The sequence below is a fragment of the Pinus tabuliformis genome, chromosome J (genome assembly GCF_031772625.1).
Source record: "Pinus tabuliformis cultivar Carrire ecotype Pingquan chromosome J, CPIR1, whole genome shotgun sequence".
In the NCBI taxonomy this organism is placed as follows: domain Eukaryota; kingdom Viridiplantae; phylum Streptophyta; class Pinopsida; order Pinales; family Pinaceae; genus Pinus; species Pinus tabuliformis.
In genome coordinates this window covers 1,084,748,727-1,084,774,454 of record NC_142295.1, presented here as the reverse complement: position 1 = coordinate 1,084,774,454, position 25,728 = coordinate 1,084,748,727, and the positions used below count along the sequence as shown (strand labels likewise).

The 25,728-nt window shown below is 39.7% G+C and overlaps 1 protein-coding gene across 5 annotated transcripts in view; it reads right to left on the bottom strand.

The window, feature by feature from the left end:
* The window catches only part of LOC149230756 (uncharacterized), a 100,556-nt gene extending 91,469 nt beyond the window's left edge, over nt 1-9,087 (bottom strand). For 3 of the 5 annotated variants that reach the window (XM_089379050.1, XM_089379052.1, XM_089379054.1), the window contains exons 1-2: nt 8,821-9,087; nt 6,295-8,375 (exon numbers count right to left, since the gene is read on the bottom strand). In XM_089379050.1, coding sequence (XP_089235176.1) covers nt 6,295-8,250 — 1,956 coding nt within the window. In that variant the 5' untranslated portion in view covers nt 8,251-8,375; nt 8,821-9,087. The remainder of the gene's footprint in view (nt 1-6,294; nt 8,376-8,820) is intronic. The other 2 variants (XM_089379051.1, XM_089379053.1) reach the window with 2 other exon arrangements.
* Nucleotides 9,088-25,728: the final 16,641 nt, after the last annotated feature.

The window sequence follows — 25,728 nt, the reverse complement described above, 5'->3', positions numbered from 1 at the left end:
CAGATCAGCATATCCCCTCATCCCCTCATCCCTCTCCGCCCTCCCCGGACACTACTTCAACAAGAATCACAAGAAGCTTATCAAAGGATCTAGGAGCATCTAGTGAGATTCCAAAAAAACATGGGCCAGGAAGGAAGTCGGCAAAACAACAAAGAGAAGAAAGTGCGCAGAAGGATATAGCAATGGGATCACAGACACCGATTGAAACCTACATTCTAGGAATCTCGGACAAGGAAAACAATATCAAAGGCAAAGAGAGGCGAGCACCTCTGCACACCACTGGTAAATCATGATGAAAGTGCTGTCTTGGAACAGCAGGGGATTAGGGCACCCCTCCAAAAAGGCTGCCCTCAAGGAGTTAATTCAAAGTGAAAAGCCTGATATCTTACTCATCCAAGAGACAAAATTAGAACAGTCCGAAATCAGCAGATTCATTGGCCAACAAAAACAGTATGGTGGCTGCACTAGTGAAGCAAGAGGAGCTTCAGGAGGTATTTTAACAATGTGGAATACAAGCAAATGGAGCTGTAGCCTCATCAAAACACAACAGCATTGGATAAGTGTTAAATTGGAAAGCAAGGACAATGGCGCTGAAGTAAAAATCTACAACATCTACTCTCCTAACCACTACAGGGAAAAAGAAGTTTGTTGGACTACCTTAGAGGAAGATTTAGAAGAAGAAAATGGTAACAACCTCATCCTAGCAGGGGACCTAAATCTGGTCATGCACTCAAATGAAAAAAGAGGAGGGAACTTCGGCGTTGATCATTTCCGAAACCGGCTGGAACACATCATGCAAGAAAAGGACTTGGTCGATTTAAAGCCCAAGAATCGCAAATATACTTGGAGCAATAGGCGGTTGGGAGCTGGTAACATTATGGAAAGACTTGACCGCTTCCTTGTTAACATCGCCTTTCTGTCCTCATTCTCCAACGGGCAGTCAGACATCCTCAATACTTCCGCCTCGGACCACTACCCCATTACTCTTACCTTGCAAAGCCAAAGTCACCTCGGCCCCCTCCCTTTCAAATACTCCACCCTTTGGAACCAAATTCCAGCAGCCCGCGATATAGTTAAGCAAGCTTGGTCTCAGCACGTGGAGGGCTCCCCAACTTTCATTTGGGAAACAAAATTGAAGCAAACTAGGCAGGCTCTCAAGACTTGGGCAAAGATCAACTACAAGGAACCCGAGGTTTTAAAAAAGGATATCAAACAAAACCTCGAAAAAATACAGCAAAGTATTGAAGCGGAAGGACTCACTCAGCAAGCAAGACAAGAAGAGATCAGATTGTATGCAGAGCTGCGCCAAACAGCTAGAGATGAGGAGATCAAATGGAGGCTAAAATCTAGGCAGACCTGGCTGCATGATGGTGACAAAAACACCTATTATTTCCATAAACAAGCCACAATCAGGAAGGAAAGAAACATAGTTAACGCAATCAGAGATAGTGAAGGGATCAATCATGAAACCCAAGACTCCATAAAAGCTGCTGCAACCTCCCATTTCAAATCTCTCCTAACAGAGGACAAAAATTCACTCAAACTTCCTCCAACATATGACCAGAGAAGTTACTCAAGAAATGAATAACAACCTCACCCAAGAAGTCGAGGAGGATGAAGTCAAAAAGGCTGTCTGGAGTCTCCATCCGGACAAAGCCCCAAGTCCTGACGGGTTCCCAATCAGCTTCTTCAGAGAATATTGGCCAATGATTAAAAAGGACCTTCTCAAGATGATTCGTTGGGTCCTTAGGAAAGGCAAACTAGGGGGCTATACCAACTCAACGTATTTAGCTCTCATCCCAAAAGAGAATAGGCCAACCACCTTCTCTAGATTCCGGCCCATATCCCTTTGCAACTCTGCTTATAAAATAATCACAAAAATATTATCCTCAAGACTCAAGCCTCTCCTTTCTTCCTTAATTTCGGAAAACCAGGGAGGTTTTTTAGCCAACAGGCACATTTCCGATTCCATTCTTTTGGTACAAGAAGCCATCCACTCTAGTCTTAGTCGAAAGGAAAAAGGATTCATCCTTAAACTTGATCTTGCCAACGCCTTCGATAGAGTCAGACACTCCTTCCTTCTTGTTGTTTTGAACAAAATAGGATTCAATACCTCCTTCATCAATATGGTCCAAGCTTGTATCTCTAATCCTTGGATTTCACCTCTGGTGAATGGAAGACCTTGTGCAGCCTTTCAATCCTCCCGAGGCCTCAGGCAAGGCTGCCCCCTTTCTCCCTACCTTTTCATCCTCATGGCTGAATCCCTCAGCAAAGCCTTGGACTACAACCGAAGAATAGGCTTAATTACAGGTATCCAATTTGAGCAAGGCACAAAGAATATTAATCATTCACAATTTGCTGACGATACCCTCCTGATGGGTGGAGCTTCGAACACAATTGCAAGGCGCTTCAAAAAGATCATGGACCAATTCATGGACTGCTCTGGAGGAAGAATCAACCAAGTCAAAAGCTGCATCTATGGATGGAATGCAACAGCTCACACCATTCAAAGTATTGCTAATATTTTAGAGGTCTCTTACAAGCTCGATTGGAGTCATTTCACCTATCTAGGGATGCCGGTGAGTAAGGGTCCCCTGAAGACTGAAACTTGGAACGAAATCCTCGACAAAATCAAAAGGAAAATCCAACAATGGGGAGCCATGTGGCTGAACCCAGTAGGACGTCTTGTTCTTCTCAAATCAGGTTTGATTTCTCTCCCTATCTACCACTTTTCATTGCTACAAGCTCCAATGAATTTCCATCATAAATTAGAAAAGGCCCTTCGTTTTTTCCTTTGGCAAGGAGGGAATTCGGAGAAGAGAAAGTTCAACTTGGTTGGTTGGAAAAATGTCATCCAGCCCCAAGAAAAAGGAGGCCTTGGAATAAGGTCCCCAAATCTTTTGAATTTAGCTCTCGGGGCTAAAATTGTTTGGAGACTATTCACTGGGAATACAGCTTGGTGGAAATCAATCTTAGAAGCCAAGTATCTCAGCAGCTCTAGGCACAAGCTTCTGGAAACTAATATACCCAACAGAGACAGCTCCAACATCTGGAAATTATGTAAGAAAATTATCCCGCTCATGGCTCAGCACATCTCCAAAGTTCCAGGAGAGGGAAGTAGCATCAGCATTTCTAAAGACAGAATCCTAGGCCAAAGCCCTATAGGATCCAATGCAGAAGCAATTCCAGCCATAAATTGGTTAAACAACAGAGGAATATGGAGCTTAGCCCAAATCACTAAGTGGGGAAGCTCCTCCCAAGCTTGGATTGGCTGGACCTTGCCGGACTACCCAAGGGATCTGGAAACAAGCTTCAACGCTCTAAAAAACCACCTGCACAGTAAGGCTCCGACTCATAAAGGAGGCAAAGATAGTTTTCGTTGGGACCCCATAGGAACCGTGTACACAACCAAAGCAGGGTACCACCATTTATGTGCTAGTGCCTTCCCACAGGACACATGGAGTCATTGGAGATTGGTTTGGAAAGCGCAAGGCCCCCCTAAAGTAAAATTCTTCTGCTGGCTCCTCCTGAAAGGTAAGATTTTAACAGCTGAGAACCTCAAAAAAAGGGGTATCCTAGGCCCTTCCAGGTGCCCAAATTGTCTTCAAGCGGAAGAAACAATACAGCATTTGTTTATGGAATGCCAAGTAGCTGCAAATTGTTGGAAAGATATCGCATCTTTAGGGGGAGTAGAATGGAATCCTAAGTCATCCATAGCAGAGACAGTCCAAAATTGGAAGAAACTTTGCCCATGGAAGAGCAAGAATAGTAAACTATCACAGAGGATATGGAATACTTTACCATTAACTCTTCTGTGGAGCATATGGTTAGCTAGAAACAAGAAAGTATTCCAAGACAAAGGACACAACTCCAGATTTATGTGTCATAAAACCATCAGCTTAGCTGTAGAGGCTGTGACAATTCGTACCCACAGTAAAGTCAATCTCAGCAGCTACAGTGCAGAAGAAAGAAATTTGATTAATTATGGTAGCATCATCAGCGCCCAAGATCAAGAAAAGGATAATTTGAGCCTAAAGGAGTCAACTACAGCTTGGAAGCTGAGGCCTAAGGAAGAAGAATTTGCTCTTTGGTTGAACAACTGCAACAAATACTGCCTCTTCTTCGATGGTGCCTCAAAGTCTAATCCTGGTCTTGCAGGCGCAGGAGGCCTCATATGCAACGCAAATGGTGAGCCTATCTTGCATTTTGAATGGGGATTGGGTAATCTTTCCAACAATCGGGCCGAAGGTCTGGCCTTATTTCAAGGACTCAATCAAGTGATCAAACTAGGCATCAAGAAAGTGAACGTTTTTGGTGACTCTGCTATTATTATCTGGCTCATGGAGCAAAAGCGGACTTCGCCAAATATACTGCTGCAACAAATCAACAGCAGAAACCAAGTCCTGCACAGCACGCTGGAGGAAGCCCATTACTTTCACATCCTAAGGGGACTCAACAAAAAGGCTGACCACCATGCCAACAAGGCCTGTGATAGACCCAAAGGCCAACTCAGCTGCAATGATCACTTAACTATCCAATCGCTGCCATGAAGGACGCACATCTAATCAGCACTCGGGGCACCCTACCCAATAGAATCTGCCACAGCAACCAAATCACTAGATCAGAGGTCAGAACAGACCAGATTGAAAGAAATTGTATCAGCAGTCGGCTCAGAAGCTCACTTCAAGGCAGGGGAATCACGATCCATAGACCAGAAAATCGTCCTTGCCACAAAAAAATCGAATTCAGTCAAGATATGATCAGAAACAGTCAGTGGAGCATTGGGAAGAGCAGATCCCTCTCCCGCCTTCGTATTCGCAGAAACTCTCTAAATACCCCTTTAGCGCAAAAGCTACAACCCACAGTCGAAATTCTCTGCGGTAAACTTGGGAGAGAAGCCTATTTTGCAGCCTATCTCTGTAAGCCAGAAAGAAGGAATGCTGTAGAGTGTGTTAGAGGATTCGTTCTCACTCTATCAAAAAGTGGGAGCGCTGCCAAGCTTAATCGATCCCCAAGCGGTATAAGCGACAGCTTCAGGCATTCTAATAGCATTCTCTTAAGTGCTCGCAATACTCCCGAGAGCCTGAGTAGAACTACCCCCTTTAACAGCAAAGCGAGCCGACAGCATCAAGGACAAAAGCAAAGGAATAGCGCCACTATTCAAACAAAGGAGTCAATGGAACGCCCCGAGGATTGTTTCCACTGCCGGGACCTGAACATGGAGTTTAATGAAGTCTGAGCTCAACAGAGAGCCTTGGAGGACCTAGTCCGCAGCATGGAGAATCGGATGGAGGACCAAGTCCGTAGCTTGGAGAATCGGCTGGAAGAGCAAGTCAAAATCCTTCACGATAAGTATAGAGCAGAGATGAACCTCTTTCTGCACAGGGTCCACTCCCTTCATGAACAATTCAGTACTCTACACAACAGATGCTGCCACGCTGAAGAGCGGATTGAAATTCTCAAGCAAATGATGGACAAGAAAGACGTTGCATCCTCCTCCAGCGCCAAGCCAATCGAAGATGAACAGGATCCAGAGGGATCAACTGCAAGAAAGATTAGCCACATCGAGATTGACTAGCCATGTTTTGTAAATGTAAATTTTGGGGACAGCAGTATGTTAAAATCTATAGTAGTATAAGTAGCAATAGGAACAGTCCAGCTAAAGTAAGGACCAAGGAAAAATTCCTTTTTGTAATTCCTTGGCCTCAAAATGCTCCTGAAGCATCTTATGTAAGGCTCTAGCCTCCTCCTTTTTTCAGATTAATGCATAGCACCCGACCTTTGTCTAAAAAAAAAAAGAGCCTCAAGTGACTGGTGTTCACTGGATTGGCCAAGGGTAATGTATATATCTTTGTGTGGTTTTCCCGGCTATGGGTTTCCACTTTAGATCAGGTCTTTGATATATGGGTGCATGCTTGTGTTTATCTCTCTCCTGCAGATGTAAAATTCAACAAAAACTAGAGCCGCAACAACAGCCATCATCCTAATGAATGTATTGAACGGTGAACCTAATGTTGAGATTTGTGTATATATTCTTATAGCAGAGTGGATAGGCTTGCACCACAGTACAAACCAATATTTTACTGGGCCATGCATGTAAGTTTTCCAAAACAAAGAAAGCATATCATAATTGGAAAATACATGCCAACAAATAGAATAGAATAACTATATACTTTTGTGCGTTGAAAGATATTGAAAGAACAAACATTAATCAGGAAAGAGAAAGAGAAGCTAAAAGAATTTAGCTTACTGAAAACAGAATTATATTAACATTAGAAGAAAAAACAAAGATACCTTTATTATAGAAAAAAATGACGAGCCTTCCGGTGGAGGCAGCCGTCTTGTAACATTGTCGATTTTATCTGGTGTCTGTCCTTCATAACCCTCTGGCGCCATCTTGTTCAACTGTGTTAAACGAGAATTTTGTCTTTTCAAATACTGAATTGCCTGTCTCATAGAGTCCCTCTCCTCTTCCAATGACTGTATTCTATGAATAAGTTGTTTAACTTCAGCTTGGACAGAATCATATTCAGTCTCAGGCTTCAATTCCACAGGATGACTGTCAACAACATGCCCTGCTGTATATATGTCGCCATCAAAATGTACAGACATTACTTCCTTGCCGACGACAGTATTATATGCCCCATTCCCTTTCGGAGAGTTGCATCTTATTGACCTTGTAGTTATGTTTTCTTGGTCAGAAACATCACTTCTGCTAGATTTTATGTTGTTTTCATCATCCATAGGTTGAGTAAAAGAAGCATTTATGGAGATTGATTCCTTTGGAGTCAACATGCCTACCATGTCCAATTTGTCAGTTTCTTCTACAATCTCTTTGACCATCAGACTGTCAGACACCACTTCATCCTCTGCAGAGAGCCTCTGACAGGACTTCGTTCCTTCCTCAGAACTGGGCACTGGTTTGGTCTCTAGCACCTTCTTTGTCAAATTGTGTGAGCCATGTCTCTGGGAAGATGAATCTCGGTCTTCAAACAGATCACTCATACCAGACTTTCTGTCTCTTTCATTCTCACACTCAGTAACATTTTCTCCTAAAGATGAGCTGTTGACATTGGGATCTGATAATCCATCACTCCCACCTGAACTTTCTTCATCAGCTTCTCCCTTGCTGGAAAGCCTTCGAAAAGATTTATTCGACCCATCTCTCAAACTAGCTGAATAGGCTGTTAGATTTCTTTGAAGCACCTTCCTTGTTGCAACCCATTCAATATCCAACTGATCGTTGTGTGTCCCTTTCTCTAGCTGCTGCACCCTCTGGAACAACTTCTCAACACATTCCCATAGAGTTAGGTTATCGTCTGCTAGGGACTTTTCAATGGCATCTACTGCTATGTTCTCTGCCTCGTCAACATCAAATTTATTGCAACCATGCCTTCCATTCAAATTAAGGTATTTTGCTTCATTCAAACAAGAACAGTCGTCTGAAAACAGCAGATTGGAAGGACCACAATCGAAGCCATGTCCCGGCAAAATTTCCGAAAAGAATGCATCTCCCTGGGCGTGTTGTGGCCGCGAAGAACTTGCAGCATCACTCCATTTATCCAGACATATCCTTCCACTCTTTGCTTCCTTGGCATCACTGTGAACAAAGTCTCTTGTCTGTCCATCCCAGAAATCCAAGCTATCTACTGTCTCCGTATTAGAATTTATCCTCCTGTTAGAATATTCAGATGTAGAGAAACAGCCCTCTCTGTCATTCAACCCAGACCTTTCAGGAGACCTAATATTCCCATCCTCAAATTCGTCAAAACCAAGGCTCAACATCCTATGCTTAAAAGATAGAAGCTCAAACTCCAGCGCTTTAATCGCCTGATCTTTTCTATAGAGCAAATTTTCTAAGGACAACAATTCCTGTTGATCATGTGCAAGTTTTTGCTCAGCAAACCTTTTGAATTGAGAGGCTTCCATCTGCGCCTCAGCCTTTTCTTTCTGGAGACGCAAAATCATAGCTAACGTTTCGTCTGCTGCAGATGCCGAAGCATTTCTCTCTTCCTCTAGCTCACTCTGCAGTTGTTCTATCGCCTGATGTTGGCTCCGAAGGGCCTCTCTCAATGCATTCAACTCATTCCCGATGTCCGTCTCCGCCTCTGCAAGTGTCGAAGCTTCTATCTGTTCCAAATCACCTTCCAGCTTTCGCTTCACACGCCGTCGCCATTGATAAGTATGTACGGCCATCCCCGTGGTATTGCAATTAAACTGCTTGAGTGAATTCCTGCAATCATAGTTCATTGGCTCTCCTTCGTAAACAGAGATAACTATAACAAACCCTATCTCTGCAATCTCTTACTAGCATTTCTTTAAAAATCTTTTGGCTCCTTCAATTTTCTTGCCTTCGCCTGCACAGGCCGCGTCGTCTAGCCAAGATTAACATAAAAATGCTTCAGAATGCTATGTCCTATCTAATTTATCGTTTTCTCTACAGACTTTGTTTCTATTTAGATGTATAGTACCTCCTGAACGTCAATTTTGACAAAATAAAATCCAATTTTGCCTCTTTTCACAAGTTCCGACTCTTCAGTCACAAGTTTTAAATCAATTTGCTTCTGAAAAAAGTTTTAAATCAATTTCGACAAATGCAGTCTCAAATTGAACAAAACTTCTCTCATGTTTCAATTCGCACAAACGCATCCAAAATCTTCACACCCTCTGCATCGTTCTTTAAAACAAGAAGCTAAAAATAAACAAAATTTGTCCATTTCGCCACTTTCAAAAAGATAGCAGCAAATTCTGGCATGGACGAAGCCAAACGGCCTAACACATGCTTTCGCATTCACAGATCGACAGTTCAGAACTGCATACCTGGTTTGTAAATTGCTGCATCCTTTGTCGATTTGTGCGCCGTAAAGGCCAGAGGTGCACAGTTTGCCAGGAAAGGGGCTGATCGAGATAAAATATATTATTAAACGCTCTCGGGCGTTATACGCCAGCTTTATACTGCATCTTGTCGCCCGATTCCAACATTGTTGTATTTAAGTTTTTCTATTTTTACATCCTTCCGTTATCTCTTGATTCTCGGGTTTTACCAGAATTTGGGATTTGGAGTTCGAATCTTCCAAGCTGGCGGCTTCATCTGGTCAAAACTAAAATATGTAGTTGTGGCGTTGCTTCGTCCTTGGTCAGCCTTACTGAAAAGTAAATTTATTAGTGGTGGCGTAAGGAGTGTAATCATGAGAATATTTCATTGACGAGTTGGAATTTTTTTTTAAATATAGCTATAATATTTATTTCATTGAAAAAATTAAATATATTTATATTATTTATTTCTCTAAAATTAATAAGATGTATAATTATTTTTAATATATGTTTGTCAAGATAGTGAAAATCTTGCTCATTGTTTAATTAATAGGAGCTAATCATGTTGTGTTTGATCAATAGGACTTAAACATGTTGTGTTTGAGGTGCCTCATCAATATAAGCTAAGCATGTCATTTACAGGTGGTGAGAGAGTTAATAACTCACCTCAATCACTCGATCTATCATTACTTTACATAATTTCTCGACCACTCGATCTACCATTGCTTCACATAATTTTAATATATGTTAATAGTGGGAGTGTGAGGTCAGTGTAGGCAATTCAATTGGTTGTTTCTTATATTTTAATAATAATTTTAATATATATTGAAATTCTTTAGGTAGAAATCATATTATAGTTGTAGAGTCAAGTGTGGTTCATGGTCACCACTCATCGAATATATGCTAAGAGTGGGAGTGTGAGCCAAGACAACTCAATTGGCGATACTAATCTAGATCCATGTAACTCTGGATCTAACATGAGCCTAGAGGGATCAAATTTCTTCACCTTAAAACTTCTTTTAGAGTGCAAAATATAACACTTTTTTTTACTTCTAATTATTTTACATGAAATTATATTACTTCATATGGAAAATTAGCTAAACATGCATAGCATATTCATTTATGTTTTTTATTATTGGGGGCATTGTTTTTTATTTAGAGAATATTTTATTTGTATTTTAAGAAAACACATGTCAACTCCATAGTGAGAACGGGCATACTTACACATCACCATAACATTGGGTTGTAGAATGAGCCTTTAAGCTTAATAAATTGTGAAATTCAAGGTTCAAACATTATATTATATGACATGTAATTGTGCCTTGCTTAGTCTAGAAAAAAAGGGAATGTGAGATTATTAAAAATGTGTGTGAGATTATTATTCTAAGTAAATTTAGTAGTTATATTTTGTGAGTTCTAATTTTACATTCTTTTTTAATATATATTTGTTGTGTTATTTAATAGAAAAAAATTAATAAAAAATGGAAAACATTAATACATGATATAAAATTAAATGATTAAAAAAATTATTTAAAAAAACTAGATTTTATTTTTTATCATTTAATTTTATAGAATAGGAAATAATTAATATACGATATGGAATTAAATTATAAAAACTTATGCTTTAAAAAATTGGATGTCCGTGATAAAAATTTAAGATGAATTTATAATGGGAGGGAGCACTTCATACAACTACATTTGATTTGTATTACTTCATGCAACTTTTTACAAAGCTAGAAGTTATTATAGCAAAGTCATTGAACTTGAGTGGAGAGGATTACAATCATCCCTCTCAACAACCTAGAATAAATCTAATTAACATAACTAGCAATTGCCCCAGAAGGTGCGAAGAATGGTCAATAGAAGTACTAAATTGAAACAATTGTATTTTGGTTTAAAATAATAAATGTTATAATAAATTTCGTTTGTTTAGTGTATTTTTGTCTTTTTTTCCTTTTAATTTATAATTTGTAATCATATGCATTAAAAACTAGCCTAGTGCCCATATCAAATAAATATTATGAGCCCTTCAAGCTCTTTAAGAAAATGCCTCAGAAGGATGTGTTTCCATGTTACAATGTGATGATTACAAAGTTTGTGCAGAATGGTTGTTCGAAGACGCCCTAAAGTTATTTCAAAATATGTATAGGATAGGCGTCAAGCTAGCTTGGCATCCTATGCAAGCTTGGCATCCTTGGGTTGTGGGAAACATATCCATGGAGAGATAATTAAAAGTGGATTTGAGTATAATATCACTGTGGCAAGTGCAATCCTAGACATGTATGCCAAATGTGGTGTTATATATAATGTGCGTAAAGTGTTTGATGAAATGCTTGGCGGGGATGTGGTCTCATGGAATGCAATGATTGTGCGATATGTGATACAAGAGTGTGGGAAGGAGGCTCTGAGCCTTTTTGAAAAAATGAAGCACTATGGCTTGAAGCGAGACCATGTGACCCTTGTTGGTGTTTTATCTGCATGCTGCCGCGGAAGCCTAGTTAACAATGCCTGGCAATACTTTCATAGCATGAACATGAAAACTGAAAAAGTTAAGGTAGAGTTCTTGTTATGAAACCAACTCAAGAAAAAGATAGAAAAGATAGATCAATGCCTTAAAATTCAGCCTCTTCGAGGGGGCAACCTCCTTTACATTACATTAATGAACAATTTTTGGATGATACAAATGACAAGACCTCCTTTCTATATATAGGAGTCTAAGGGGTCATAACTGTTATAGACATTTTTGTGCCTTACAGCATGGAGCATGAAATGTCAATAATCTGAGGGATCCAAAGTCCCTAAACATGTTTTTCTTACCCTTAGAGGAACAAGGTCAGCAAACCACAGCACTGCAAATCAGTTCTCCACTGAAAAACACTCAAAAACAAGTCAATTTTGGATCAAAGCAGCTGCTCCACTAAGCATCTGCACTGAATGTCAAAACCTCTATGGTGTACCTGCGCTGCATAGCAAGTGCAACAAAGGCTACCTGTGCTGGGCGTACTTTGACATGTGGAGGAATCTTTTCTCAATGTGCCAGTGCCCAGGAAGCTTCCAAAATGACACTTGGATCAGAAGATTCGCCTAATGATGAGTAAAGAGGTTCTAAAACTCCAAGTGGAAGGTAGAAACTCCGAGTGGACTCAAGGACTGAAGAACAACTGGAGTTGAAGAGGACAACAAGTCACACATCAAGCTGACTTATCTTCACTCCAAAACTCTATATAAGGATCTCATCCCATGGGATCTGAAGGCCGGAATTTTGTGCAAAGAATTGCTGTTGGTTTACAGTTGAGAGTATTGGGTGATTGCTTGAGGGAGGTGAAGAGGAGATTTCTTTCCGTCGGGAAGGTGATGTTGGATTGGACCTCTTACGGTTGTATCACCGCCTGAACCTTACTTCCTTATATTAATAAAGCATTTGAGGTTCTTCTATTCGCATGTGTTTCAATGGTATATTGTCTTACTTGCGTATTTGATTTATGCTAATCCTTGAATCAATTATGAATGCATGCTTCTTGTAGTTTCCTTTTCTTGTCTTGTTCGCAGGATCTCGTGTAGCTGGGCCCGTGAGAAGACTTGGAGCTGGGAGCGAGCGGCAAATAGAGGAGATTGGATCGACCATTTGCGCAAGACATCGGTAAGTGGATCTCTTCCTTTCATCTCTTGCATGTCATAAAGAAGTAACTTTAGATAGCTTTGCTTCAGTTGTTGCTAAGGAACTATCACCCTTAGAGTGGGATAGGGTCATTCCGTGTTGGATACTTTTCCCCACAACAGACTGGCGACTCTGCTGGGGATCGTGTCTTGTTGGTAGCTTGTGTTTCTTGCTATTCATTTCCTAAACAAAGGGAGTACCGAATCGAACTGCATTCGAATCCTTCGAATGCAAAGTAGAGGGTAGCTACTCTAGCTCAGTGTTGGGCATGTTTACGATTTGAAGAGCTGATCCACAAGGACTCTTTTTAGCTCTTTGTGATAGTGTTCATCTTCCTTAATCATCCTCTAGTGTATACTTGGCTAATAGCCTCTGATTTGGCCAAAAACCATTGATTTTTGAGCAAACTGTGACCCGGAATCTGAGAGAGATGAGAGTTGTCTCTTCAGTGCAGCTACAGCAAAGGCTACCTGCGCTGCAGCGCAGGTCCCGAAGGGGCTACCTGCGCTACATGTCAGATTGACAGTGCAGTACCTGCGCTGATCCAGTTTATCCTTGTGCAACTGGGGTTCCCTACTGTCTGTTGCCCAGTTTTCAATATTGTTTTTGCAGCCTGTTGTCAACCTGTATACCCAGCTGAAACTACCTTTCTTTGCCTTCATTCCACCTCAGTTGTATGAAGAAACTGTGATTGTTCTGATTGTATTTCTTGCTTTCATTCACAGTTTCCCGTAGCGAAAGTGAACTAGTCTTGCTGTGACCTCTTGGATCTAGGCCTGTAAGAAAGTGTCGTTGTGATTCTAAGAGCTAGTTTATTACTGTTCATAGCTGCTTGAACATTTGCTTTCGTTATATGGTTCGAATTTCAGTACTTCTTGTGTTGAAACGAGTGAATCTTAAGGTGTTCTTTTGATTATTGGACAAAAACTTGTTTTCTTTCACTTGAAATTGAATTCGAAATTATACAACAGCTTTCTTTTTGTAATACATCAACATTAAGGAAGAAGAAAGGAAATACTTGCATTGTGCATGTGCATTTTGACAGTTTGCATGTCGATTTAGGAAAAGTGCATCAGTGTGTGCTCTATGATCTGTTTGAAAAGATGATGTCTTTCTTTTCCCTCCGTAGCTAAGATTTTCATAAGTTGAAAGAATTGAAAAAAGCTTGCTTATCATTCTTAGACTGCATTTAGGAGTTGTATCATACATCACGTGGTGATCCATAAAGGCAAACTGCTAAGCAAGATCAACCTAAAAAGAACTGAATTTATTTAACAACGCTTTGAAACATAACGAAACACAGTAGATGTCTAGGTAGAGACGTGTTCCGGCGTCGTTAAACATAGTGACCGTCGATCTCTACGAAGGTGGGTGTTTCCTCCTGAGGGACGATAGCACTAATACGGACTTGTGCCCCCGCGTACCGTCGCGTATATTGGGGGACCCCTATAGGAGCAAAGCCTTTATCCATAGGAAGCCGTGTCGGCCGCCCTACTGATCGGGATGCAGTGAACACAGCATTCACGAAGATCGACCACTCGTACCGTAAAACGTATTCTGTGGTTTCGCGAAAGGTTTGGCACACCCTCTGCCTAGAACTCCAGAGTAGTTTCTTTTGGCCTTTTTCAAACTCTATAACTGAAAAATTCCATCCGAGCATTTGTCACTTCGGGCTCGTTAATACATCGAAGGAGACTAGAGTCATCTTTAGCTTTTTCTTGACTCTTAAAAATTGAAAAAGCAAGTTGTGTCTAAAGCGCCGTCATATAAAATTCATTCTAAACGGAACATAATCACCCCTTATTCCTGCGTTGATCTTGAGGTTGGGAACATGGAACACGCCAACCAAGGGATTCCACATGATGGGAACCCTAGCCCTTTCTCCTCTTGGGGAGAAGTTGGTGCGCCCCACATGGCCACGTTGTCACTTCCAGGACTGACAATTGGCCTGCCAGTTTGGCTATTCTCAACCACTGTAGTTCAGAACACCACGGTTCCTGAACAGTCGAGTCAACAGTTAGACCAGTCTAGAGCTACCCTCTAGCCTTCCACTTCTTATAAGCCTTCCTCCGATCCTTCTTCTTCGAAAGGTCAAGCCGCCGAAAGCGGAGCTCCCATAGAAAAGAAGAAGGAAAAGAAGAAGAAAGAAAAGAAGCAGAAGGAGCCAAAGGCGCCTGGGGGCAAGCAAAAGGCATCTAACAAAAATCAACACACAGCACGGACCGGGCCCAAATCGCCATGTGTCATATGTAGAGGGGACCACCTCCACCGTGATTGTCCCGGTATTCCCCGATACTAAGGGACTGGTCCCCTCGTTTGCACAGTTCGGAAGTGTCAACCTCTGACAACCAGGTGGAATGCTTACCGTCGACCAACGAAAGTGAAGGTTCTAGACAACGAAGGGGAATGAGATTCCCCTGCGAACTGTGTGAAGGCAATCACACCCTCCGCCGTTGTCCCTTTTTAGACGAAGCAAAGAGAGTTTTGGAAGATCAACCGGTTGCACCGTTGCTACTTCCTCCTGGATACCAAAAACTCGCGCCAAGTCCTTCGTTGGTCGAAAATACGGCTGCCCCGCTCATAGGGCCAGCTGAAGTGTCAGTCACTGAAAATGAACCCACTGAATCCGGACTGGACAAAAGTCCAAAGGTCGAAACGGTAGTTGACCCGGTTCTCCCTTCAGAAGTTTCATCTTCAAATACCACAGTCACTGAGGATTCATCTTCAGCTGACACCCCTACCGAGGAGAGTAAGGATGACACCGTCCAGATTCTTTTCATCAACATCGATTCTGATGAACATCAGGGCAATGTGCCCACTCCTTTATCGCAGGAAGGAGCATCGTCAGGATCATACCCGGCCGTGTATTCGGTCCCACCACCAAGCAACCTGGTTGTGTCCTTTGATTGGAACCAACTAGGCAGACCCTGGTTACCAGCCAGTATACCATTTAGAATTATAGTCCAAATATACAAAATGGTGATGGCTGGGACTATCATTGATGAAGGGGCATCTGTGAGTATCCTGTCCTCTATTGCTTGGAAAGCACTGGGTTGCCCAATGCTTTTGCTTGAGATAAGGAATCTCTCGGGTTTTGACAAAGGAACCAGTCGACCATTAGGGATTCTACCTAATGTGCCTATTACATTGAAAGGGAAGGCTGTCAAGATGAATTTGATGGTCGTCCAAGGACCCTTGGATTATAACCTACTCCTTGGAAGAGACTACATATATTGCATGGAAGCAATAGTCTCCTCACTCTTTCGAATAATGTGTTTTCCATACGAAGGAAGAATGGTCAAGCTCGTAGACCAACTTTCATTTCCGGGATCACGCATCGCAAATAGTCACATACCTATCCTAAATGGTCTTTTCGATCAAGAAAGGTCTCTACCTCCGGTTCTTCTTCCTGATGAGTGCGAGTGATTCGGGAAAGTAGGGCCGGAACCCAGGGGGCATGCATCCTGGTCTGCTGGGGTCAGAGAAAACCTTGGGTGTAAAGTAGAATTTCCGCGGGAGAATATGACTAGTCCGTACCCCGTCCCCTCCTTCATCTTCGTAAGAGTAAGAGCCGGCAAGAGTCCGGCTCTCATGAGGAAGAAGGGGCTGTTAGGAAGTAGGGTTGTTCTGGAAAAAGATTCTTTTGTTAAAGTTAAGTGTGTGGCGGAGCATCGTCATTCACTGTCGCCTAGTCGGCGTCGCCGAAGAAAGTTCTGTTTGAAAGGATTAGCAGAGCAATCTTTGGGTAACCTGAAAGAGGTAGGCCTCACCCGTTAAAAACAAAGGTTTTGACGGATGAGTAGGGGCGACCTTGAAATTAGACTTACACCTGGGGGCATGCAAACCTCTTGGAATGCAAGCACGGGCGGCTTTTTAGTTTTAGGTAGGACTAACCCCTCTAACCCATAGGATAAGTCGATACCCAGCTTGCATAAAGAGAGTATATGGAGCAAAGCATAGCGAGATGAAGCTCCTTAAAAAATAGCGAGCAATCTACCAGGAGACCTTCCTACTTTATGACTGGTAAAAACGAGCAGTTTTGGCGAAGTTCATGCTCCTTAAAAAATAAACGCAAGATCCGAGCAGTTTTAACGCGGACTTCATGCTCGTTAAAAAATAAACATAAGCATGTGAGCAGGCTTCCCCCCCAGAGGTCAAGCTCATCCAGAAAAAATGAACTGGTAAATAAACATTTGAGACCATAGATTCATTAGCCATAAAAGCCTTGGTCATGTTTGTGCGCCGTCACCTCCACTTTTCATTTGGCCGATCATTCACCTAGCCATCCTTGTGACACTGCCGTGATTGGAAAATTCCAACCTGTACCTGGAATCTGCTGCTATCCCTGTTTATCACTCGTTCCTCAAAATACGAGTCTTCTTTGAGCTCTTTTCACTGACTCGTAAAATATGAAAAGTTTGCCGAGTTTTGGCCTTCCAGCTCGTTAAAAGGACCGGAAGAGCTATCCCTCCTCTAGATTTTAATCTTTTTGGACCTGAGGGATTATTGCACAAAAAGATCGAGCGCTTGTCTAGTTCGGCTCGATAAAGATATCGAACATTCATCCCTTCTGTATTGTTTTATACTTTTTCGGACTTAAGGGATTAGATGACAAAAAAGGACCCCCGGAGTCCACTTTATGTACCCTTTTCAGACTCTCTAAAGATGAAAAGGACCGAGTTGTCTTTGTCGCTGGGCTCGTTAAAAATATTAGATAGCGACAAACTTGTCTTTAGACAAGAACGAGTTTCCCTATCGTTAAGCTCGTTAAAACATAGCGATGGGCTTTCCTGAAGGGCAGGTTATAGAACAAGCATATGTTATCCTCCTCAAGCTTGACAAAAATAAAGAGGTACTGGTCAGAAATGACTGGGGAAAAATTGGGAAGAACCTCAAAGCTTAATGGTAGCAAGTCGCTCTTGAACATGACACTTTTGCCTCCGTAAATATCGGGTTGTGTTATTATCATTGACCGGTCCCTTCACCATGGTCTCGCCATACCATCCATACATGGGGTAATGCTACCGATCCATCACATCAGTGTCGTTATATGTTCAAGAGATGTCATTCAGAAAGTGTCAACCGGGTCCCATCCACTACCATACATCATCTTTCGTCCTTCCATGACCGCCACCCTGAATCATATTTCACAGATCGTTTTCACCATCATCACTAGCTCCGTTCCGTGTCACTGATGTGGGATTCATTAAGGCCCCCCTTTGACGGATCACTTCTTCTCGACATCAGCTCACTATCCAAGAAGTTGATCTAGGAACACCCCCTCAGTACTTTGAAGCTTGCATGCCTCAATGGCAAGTTTCTCACTTCCGGCGATAGGTATACATTAATGACCTTCAACCGGGAGACTTTGCGTGGTGTTCGACGTCAGATCCTATATTCACGCCACGTGAATTGTGCTGCAGTACCTTGAGGGTCATCATCATTATCGGTGATTCCTCTCGCGCTTGTTAACAGTTTACATTATTGACTGGTAATCAAGCGATGTCTTTCCATGTTCGACTTCAAGAAATTCTCACATGGATCGACTTGTACTAGAGTGAAGATCAGACAAGTTTGAAGACCTCGGATCTAGTTTCATCCATCCGGGCTGTGATATATATTCAGGAGATAAAAACATAGACATGTGCAGCAGATGATCATCCTACTAAAAGGATGATAATTAAAATCAGAGAATTATCAATCTATTATCAGACGATCGTCTGTTTATGTACAGCAAATGTATTTATAAAGCTGAGCATGGGAAATGCCCGCATCAGCTAGATCATGAAAAGAAAGTATGAAAAGATAATGTATTGTATTGTATTTTGTTACAGGTCACCTCCCGACGATTGAATGAACTTCGGATCCTCCTAATAAAGCATTTCACCCGATAAACGACCTCATACTTTAGGGGGCAACTGTTATAGACATTTTTGTGCCTTACAACATGGAGCATGAAATGTCAATAATCTGAGGGATCCAAAGTCCCTAAACATGTTGTTCTTACCCTTAGAGGAACAAGGTCAGCAAACCACAGCACTGCAAATCAGTTCTCCACTGAAAAACACTCAAAAACAAGTCAATTTTGGATCAAAGCAGCTGCTCCACTAAGCATCTGCGCTGAATGTCAAAAGCTCTATGGTGTACCTGCGCTGCATAGCAAGTGCAACAAAGGCTACCTACGCTGGGCGTACTTTGACATGTGGAGGAATCTTTTCTCAATGTGCCAGTGCCCAGGAAGCTTCCAAAATGACACTTGGATCAGAAGATTCGCCTAATGATGAGTAAAGAGGTTCTAAAACTCCAAGTGGAAGGTAGAAACTCCGAGTGGACTCAAGGACTGAAGAACAACTGGAGTTGAAGAGGACAACAAGTCACACATCAAGCTGACTTATCTTCACTCCAAAACTCTATATAAGGATCTCATCCCATGGGATCTGAAGGCCGGAATTTTGTGCAAAGAATTGTTGTTGGTTTACAGTTGAGAGTATTGGGTGATTGCTTGAGGGAGGTGAAGAGGAGATTTCTTTCCGTCGGGAAGGTGATGCTGGATTGGACCTCTTACGGTTGTATCACCGCCTGAACCTTACTTCCTTATATTAATAAAGCATTTGAGGTTCTTCTATTCGCATGTGTTTCAATGGTATATTGTCTTACTTGCGTATTTGATTTATGCTAATCCTTGAATCAATTATGAATGCATGCTTCTTGTAGTTTCCTTTTCTTGTCTTGTTCGCAGGATCTCGTGTAGCTGGGCCCGTGAGAAGACTTGGAGCTGGGAGCGAGCGGCAAATAGAGGAGATTGGATCGACCATTTGCGCAAGACATTGGTAAGTGTATCTCTTCCTTTCATCTCTTGCATGTCATAAAGAAGTAAATTTAGATAGCTTTGCTTCAACTGTTGCTAAGGAACTATCACCCTTAGAGTGGGATAGGGTCATTCCGTGTTGGATACTTTTCCCCACAACAATAACATAATCAGAGCCGACATAACAATAATAATGTAAGGACACAATAATAACAATAGTGGGCTTCTATGGGGCACAATAGTAAGAATATGGGCACTACATGGGTACATCAATATAATAAGTGGGTTGTACTAATAAAAATAAGGGGTTACACTAGTAGTATAGGGGCCTAACATGCCCCTCTCCTTCAAAAAGCGTTGTCCTCAACGCTTGAGTAGTTCTTGATGCTTATGTATAAAATTCTTGTCCTCCCGTGTGGAATATTCAGTGGGTAAGTTCTTCCACTTGATGAGATACATTAAAATTGATCGATTTCGTAGCTGTCGAGTTCTTGTTTTTGTGACTGCTCCAGGTTCCAATATGATTTTTCCTTCCTCTTCAATTTCTGGCAATATTGTTTGAATTGGGATCTTTTGCAACTTTTGAATAAGTGGCCATACTTCTTCGTCCTTCTTCCATTCATCCCTTTCTTTGTTTATCCAATCTCGTTGGATAATAGAAATAGCACAAAACAATGCTTCCGCATCCTCATCCTTGAAGAGTCTTCCCATTCGGTAAGGTCGCCATTTTTTAAGTGCATGTAGTATTGCCAACATTTCCTTCTCATAAATAGCTTGCTTGATATGTAGTAGTAAAAATACCCAATCACCTACATCAAAACATTTTTCACTACGATGTTGATCTACCTGTTGTTTCGTTTGATTTTGCACTGAAGTGGCATTATCCTTTAAAAGTTGGAGAACTTATTGTTGATGCTCGATGTGATATTCCATTGCTTGAACCTTTTTCTTCTTGATATGTCCTTCTATCTCTAGAGTTTGAGGAGTGGTAATTTCTTCCAATCCTTTACAAGATATGGTCGGATTCATTTCTTGATGCTCGGTGTGATCTTTCACTTCTTGAACATTTTTCTTCTTGATATGTCCTTCTATCTTGATAGTTTGAGGAGTGGTAATTTCGACCAATGAATTACAAGATATGGTTGGATTCATTTCTTCTTTCTCGATGTGATCTTTCACTTCTTGCACCTTTTTCTTCTTCATATGTCCTTCTATCTTGAGAGTTTGAGGAGCGGTAATTCTTGCCAATGCTTTACAAGATATGGTCTGATTCATTTCTTCCTTCTCTGGGGTGGGGTCCTGGCTTATATCTTCTTCTTTTGATGTTTCTTGATCCTTTTCTTCCTCCTCTTCATATTCTATGTAAAATAATTTCTTCTCAGCACACTTATGACCTTTAGTGCATTTGCTATCACAATTGTAACAAAGCCCTTTTTCTCTTTTTTCTTCCAATTGTTGTGGTGTAACCCTTGTGGGTTGTGGAAGGCTAGGAGAAACAACACTTCCATCTTTATAGTTGTGAGGAGTATGCTTCCTAGTTTCCATAATTTTGCTTTCCACTATGTCACAAAGCCCTTTTACTCTTTCCAATTGTTGTGGTGTTGCTCTAAAGAAGGTGTTGCTCTTTGTATCCTCATAATGTGCTATCATTTCCTCCATGAAAATTTACCACGTAACAAGTTGTTTAAGAGAACAAAGCCCTTCATACCATAATGATCCGGTTATAAATATGAAGATGCAATACATACCTTTTGTAAAAGTGGTACACCATGTAGATCAAAATATTGCTCCATCTGAAGTATCCAATTTACCGAATCCTTGCCATCAAACTTCCTCATCTTGCTTTTTCTTGATTTTAGAAGCTCGATCTTGAAATGACTGTAACTCTGTACTTTCAGATCTTTAAGTTCTGAAATTACGACTTGTAGTAGCCCTCTGTGTCCTATTTCTAATGCCACCCGTCTGATCCAAATTGGATTCTCCAAGAAATAGTTATGCACAATGTCCCAAGATGACCTGATTATAGACCTTTCTAGAAGAGCAAACTTGTATGGAGTGCCACGTGTCACTATTTCAACCTTTGGCACTGAAAAATATATACAAGAAACTATAGTCTATCCTCTTTCTGTACCTTCTTACAAAATTGCAATCTGATGCTCAGAGAGAACGTTATGACGATTTTCCCCAAGTCACCTATTTGGAATGTAATTCAGGAGTCTGCAAAAAGACCAACTTCCTCAGATCATATCTCCGCAAGTATAGTGCGAAAAGATCTGAAAATCCGTCCCGAGATTCAGCGCAATTTCTTCGCAAATGGGTTTTTTTTTTAGCTTCTGAAATGTTGTAGAAAAAAAGTTATAGCGAAAATTCCATGATGACCTGTTTGGAGCAGCGAAACCCTAGAATCCAAAGCTCTGATACCAAATGTTATGAAACCAGCTCAAGAAAAAGATAGAAAAGATAGATCAACGCCTTAAAATTCAACCACTTAAAGGGGGCAACCTCCTTTACATTACATAAATGAACAATTCTTGGATGATACAAATGACAAGACCTCCTTTCTATATATAGGAGTCTAAGGGGTCATAACATAATCAGAGCCGACATAACAATAATAATGTAAGGGCACAATAATAACACTAGTGGGCTTCTGTGGGGCACAATAGTAACAATATGGGCACTACATGGGTACATCAATATAATAAGTGGTTGTACTAATAAAAATAAGGGGTCACACTAGTAGTATAGGGGCCTAACAGTTCTATATTTACAAATCGTTTGAAGACTAATTCCTTATGTGTTAGTTGACAGTGAGGTTGGTAAGGGGGGGAATGTGTCGCGGTGATTACTGGGTTAAATTGGATCAGTGAGCAATGAGATTGCTAAATTAAGTGGAATATCTAGTGTGGACAGGGATCAATGAATGAGAAAAATGAAATATATCGAACAAGAAAACATATGTTGAACAATGAAATGATGGAGTGTTTAGGCAACCCCAAAGCCTATAAAAAAACCTTATTAGATGATTAAAAACATATTGAGAGGTAATCGTCAAATCCCTAAATAAAATAAACATATATTAAATTATGAGTATATGATTTGTGAATTTTAATATAGTTTTTAATTAGATTATGTGTTTTTGTTGTTTAAAATTTGTTTTTAAATGCATAAATAAATCCAACACCATTAAAATATTTGAGACACTGATTAAAATATTTGAGACACTCTAATGATATAGAGTTCATCTCAAACAAAATCTCCAATTTTAAATAAATTTAACCAAAAAAAAATATCAAAACACACCTTCAAAATGTAAAACAGTTGAACTACGACATATAAAAAAAAACACACTTAATGATGTAGTTGTGGCTTTGATATGTGGCATTTTGTAATAGGATAAAGAGTGTGAACACTTGGCAGCTTACAAGTGGCCTTCAAAGGTTGTTGGAGCTTCAACGTTTTTTTTATTAGGATGTCCATTATGGTGGAAACTATAGCAGCTAATTGGTTGTATTTGAGTTGCAACTACAACAATTCCTCCTAAAGCTCTTGAAGAGTTTTCTCCTAGGAATGGGAAGAATGCATCCTTGAAATACTATGAGTAGAGGGCCTCCCCAAAATTTTAGACTTCCAATGAGCTTCCCCCAACCAATTGTGTAAAGTATGAGACAAAGTGTTAAGGTAGCTTGAACCATACTGAATGCACCATGAAGAAATGGGGAACTCGATGTTAAACTTGCTTGTCTTAAAATGTGAAGGGAGTAAACCACCACCAATGTCAAATTCATTAAACAACAACCCAGCGAGACCTAAAGTGATTAGGTCATCATTTGGGGCTATGATAGAGTCCTCCACCAAAAGCGAGATAATGGGAGAAATTCCATGAAAATCAAATCAATTACAAAGGCATGAACAAAAATAGGAAGGTTCTTACTGGGCCCTCCACTACCATTCTAATCCAAAAATTTGAGCATCTTGCATAAACCAGATACTAGTAAACTATGAAGCTTCACCTTGATGCTAGTATAAAACCTCAATGTACCATTTCTTACCACGGAAACCCCAGATTCCTCCTGATAAAGAAAAGAGGATACGTCGACGATCTGACCTTAAAACTAGTAAATATAGCACCTTCGCACTCTTCGGCCTACAACACAAGCATTCACCAACTCTGCATAGAATATTCAGAAGATACCAACCAAGGTTCCTAGGGTTAATGCCCACTACCTCGTAGGTGGGGTTCCTTCCTAAGATCTGCCTCATTGTGATTAACATCCATAATAATGGACTCCACATAGGTGGGTATTGTCTTTGCCCTCCTAACACACAATTCAACTTAATGACCCTGATGTAGCATACACACCTTGGTCTTCATCTTGATGCTAGTACAAAACCTCAATGTACCCTTTCATACCACGAAAGCCCCAGATTCCTCACGACAAAGAAAAGAAAACACATTAGCAATTTGACCCTTGACACTAGTAAATGTAGCACCTTCACACTCTTTGGCCTACAACACAATGCATTCACCAACTCTCCATAGAATATTCAGAAGATATCGACTAAGGTTCCTAGGGTTAATGCCTGCTACTTCACAAGTGGGGCTCCTTCCTAAGATTTGCCTCGTTGTGATTAACATCCACAGTAATAGACTCCACATAGGCAGGTATTGTCTGTACCCTCCTAACACACAATTCAACTTAATGATCTTAATGCAACTCACACACCTTGGCCTTCACCTTGTCCCTTGCACATTATTTAAAATCAATCGATCATCCATCAACCAACACCACTTGTCATGTTCAAGAAATGGGGTGGTGAGACACCTTCTCATTCACGTAGAGGGTGCATCTTTCATAGTTTGTAGCTTGATTCACTATTGCTTTGTTTTGCCTTGAGAAATACCATAATGTGAACTCCTTCACCACCTTCAAATGTATTTTAATATGATTGACGATGGAATTGAGAGTAAGGTCGAGGGAAAGGAAGATAAAATAGATATATCAAACAATGACTTTGAAGCTCTTACTATAATCAACTTTTAAATGTGTGAAGAAAGAGCTCAAATGACTCATGAGAAGAAAGCACATTATTCTATCTCATTAATGACATTACCAAAACTCCATAAATAAAATAATTCACTTTTTCCACTTAAATACACTATAACCGTAATGATAGTAATACCACTCATATATATATATATATATATATATATAAATAACTAAAAAAATTACATAATTTATTTATACTAAATATATAAATTTTAATATTGAATATTTTTATTTTCAATTATTTTATATTTAATATCATAACACTTTAACATAATATAAGTTGTTGAATTGAGGCTTCTGTGATCCATAATAGTCATATGTAATTTACGCGGAAGTTCTACTTATAAATAGTATAAATTATTTTTTCATATTCAATATAATTTTTAACATAATATAAATTGTTTTTTTTATATTCAATATAATTTTTATATAAAATAGATTAATCAAAATTTTCACATATAATTTTCACATGTAAGTGTTAACCTAATATCAATAGTTTTTTCATATTCGGTATAATCTTTATATACAATAGGATAATCAAAATTTTCAAATATAATTTTAAACATGATATATTGTTTTAGTTTGAGTATGTTGATTTTTATGATTCAAAATTATATTGCTTCTTGCATTTAGAATAGAATTATGATTACACAAATTTTACTCCAAAAAAAATTAATTTATTGTTTTATTTTATAATGGTAATATTTGATTATTATATATATTTTAAATAAATATGTGGTTTTAGTTTTTAAATAATGTTTAAAGAATTATAAAACCAGAAATAATATAAATATATTATAGTTTGAATTTTTTAATTATTATTATTTGAGATAAAGTTAATTTTTTTTTAATTATAAATATTAATTATTAATCAAAATTATATAATTTTAATATCATATTTTTTTAAAAATAGATAAATTCATTTATATATTTAAAAATATTTTTAATTATAAAAAATTATAATTTAATAAAAAATTATATAACTTAATATTACTAATAATTTTTCACAATTTTTTGTTCTAAACTAAATTTAATTTTGATTTAATATCATGGTAAACCTAAAATAATATATCTTTAATGATAAGTTTTTTTTGGGAATCAAAATTTGCAAAATCAACAATTCAATAAGTTATAGTTTTAATTTGAATATCATACTATAGATAGTTTGTTAAAAGATTCCAGACCACCCCTTTACATGCAACAAGAGGAATGGAAGAAATATTTTTACATTCTCAAAGTCGATTACACATAAATTTACTCTTGATCTTCACCTCAAAATTAGAGTTTACATTTTTGCTTTGTATTCTTGTCACCACACAGCTTAGCACACTCCTTGATTAGGCAGATAAAGTTGAAGTTGTCATCATGATAATAAATTCGCCGAAGCTCACGTATCC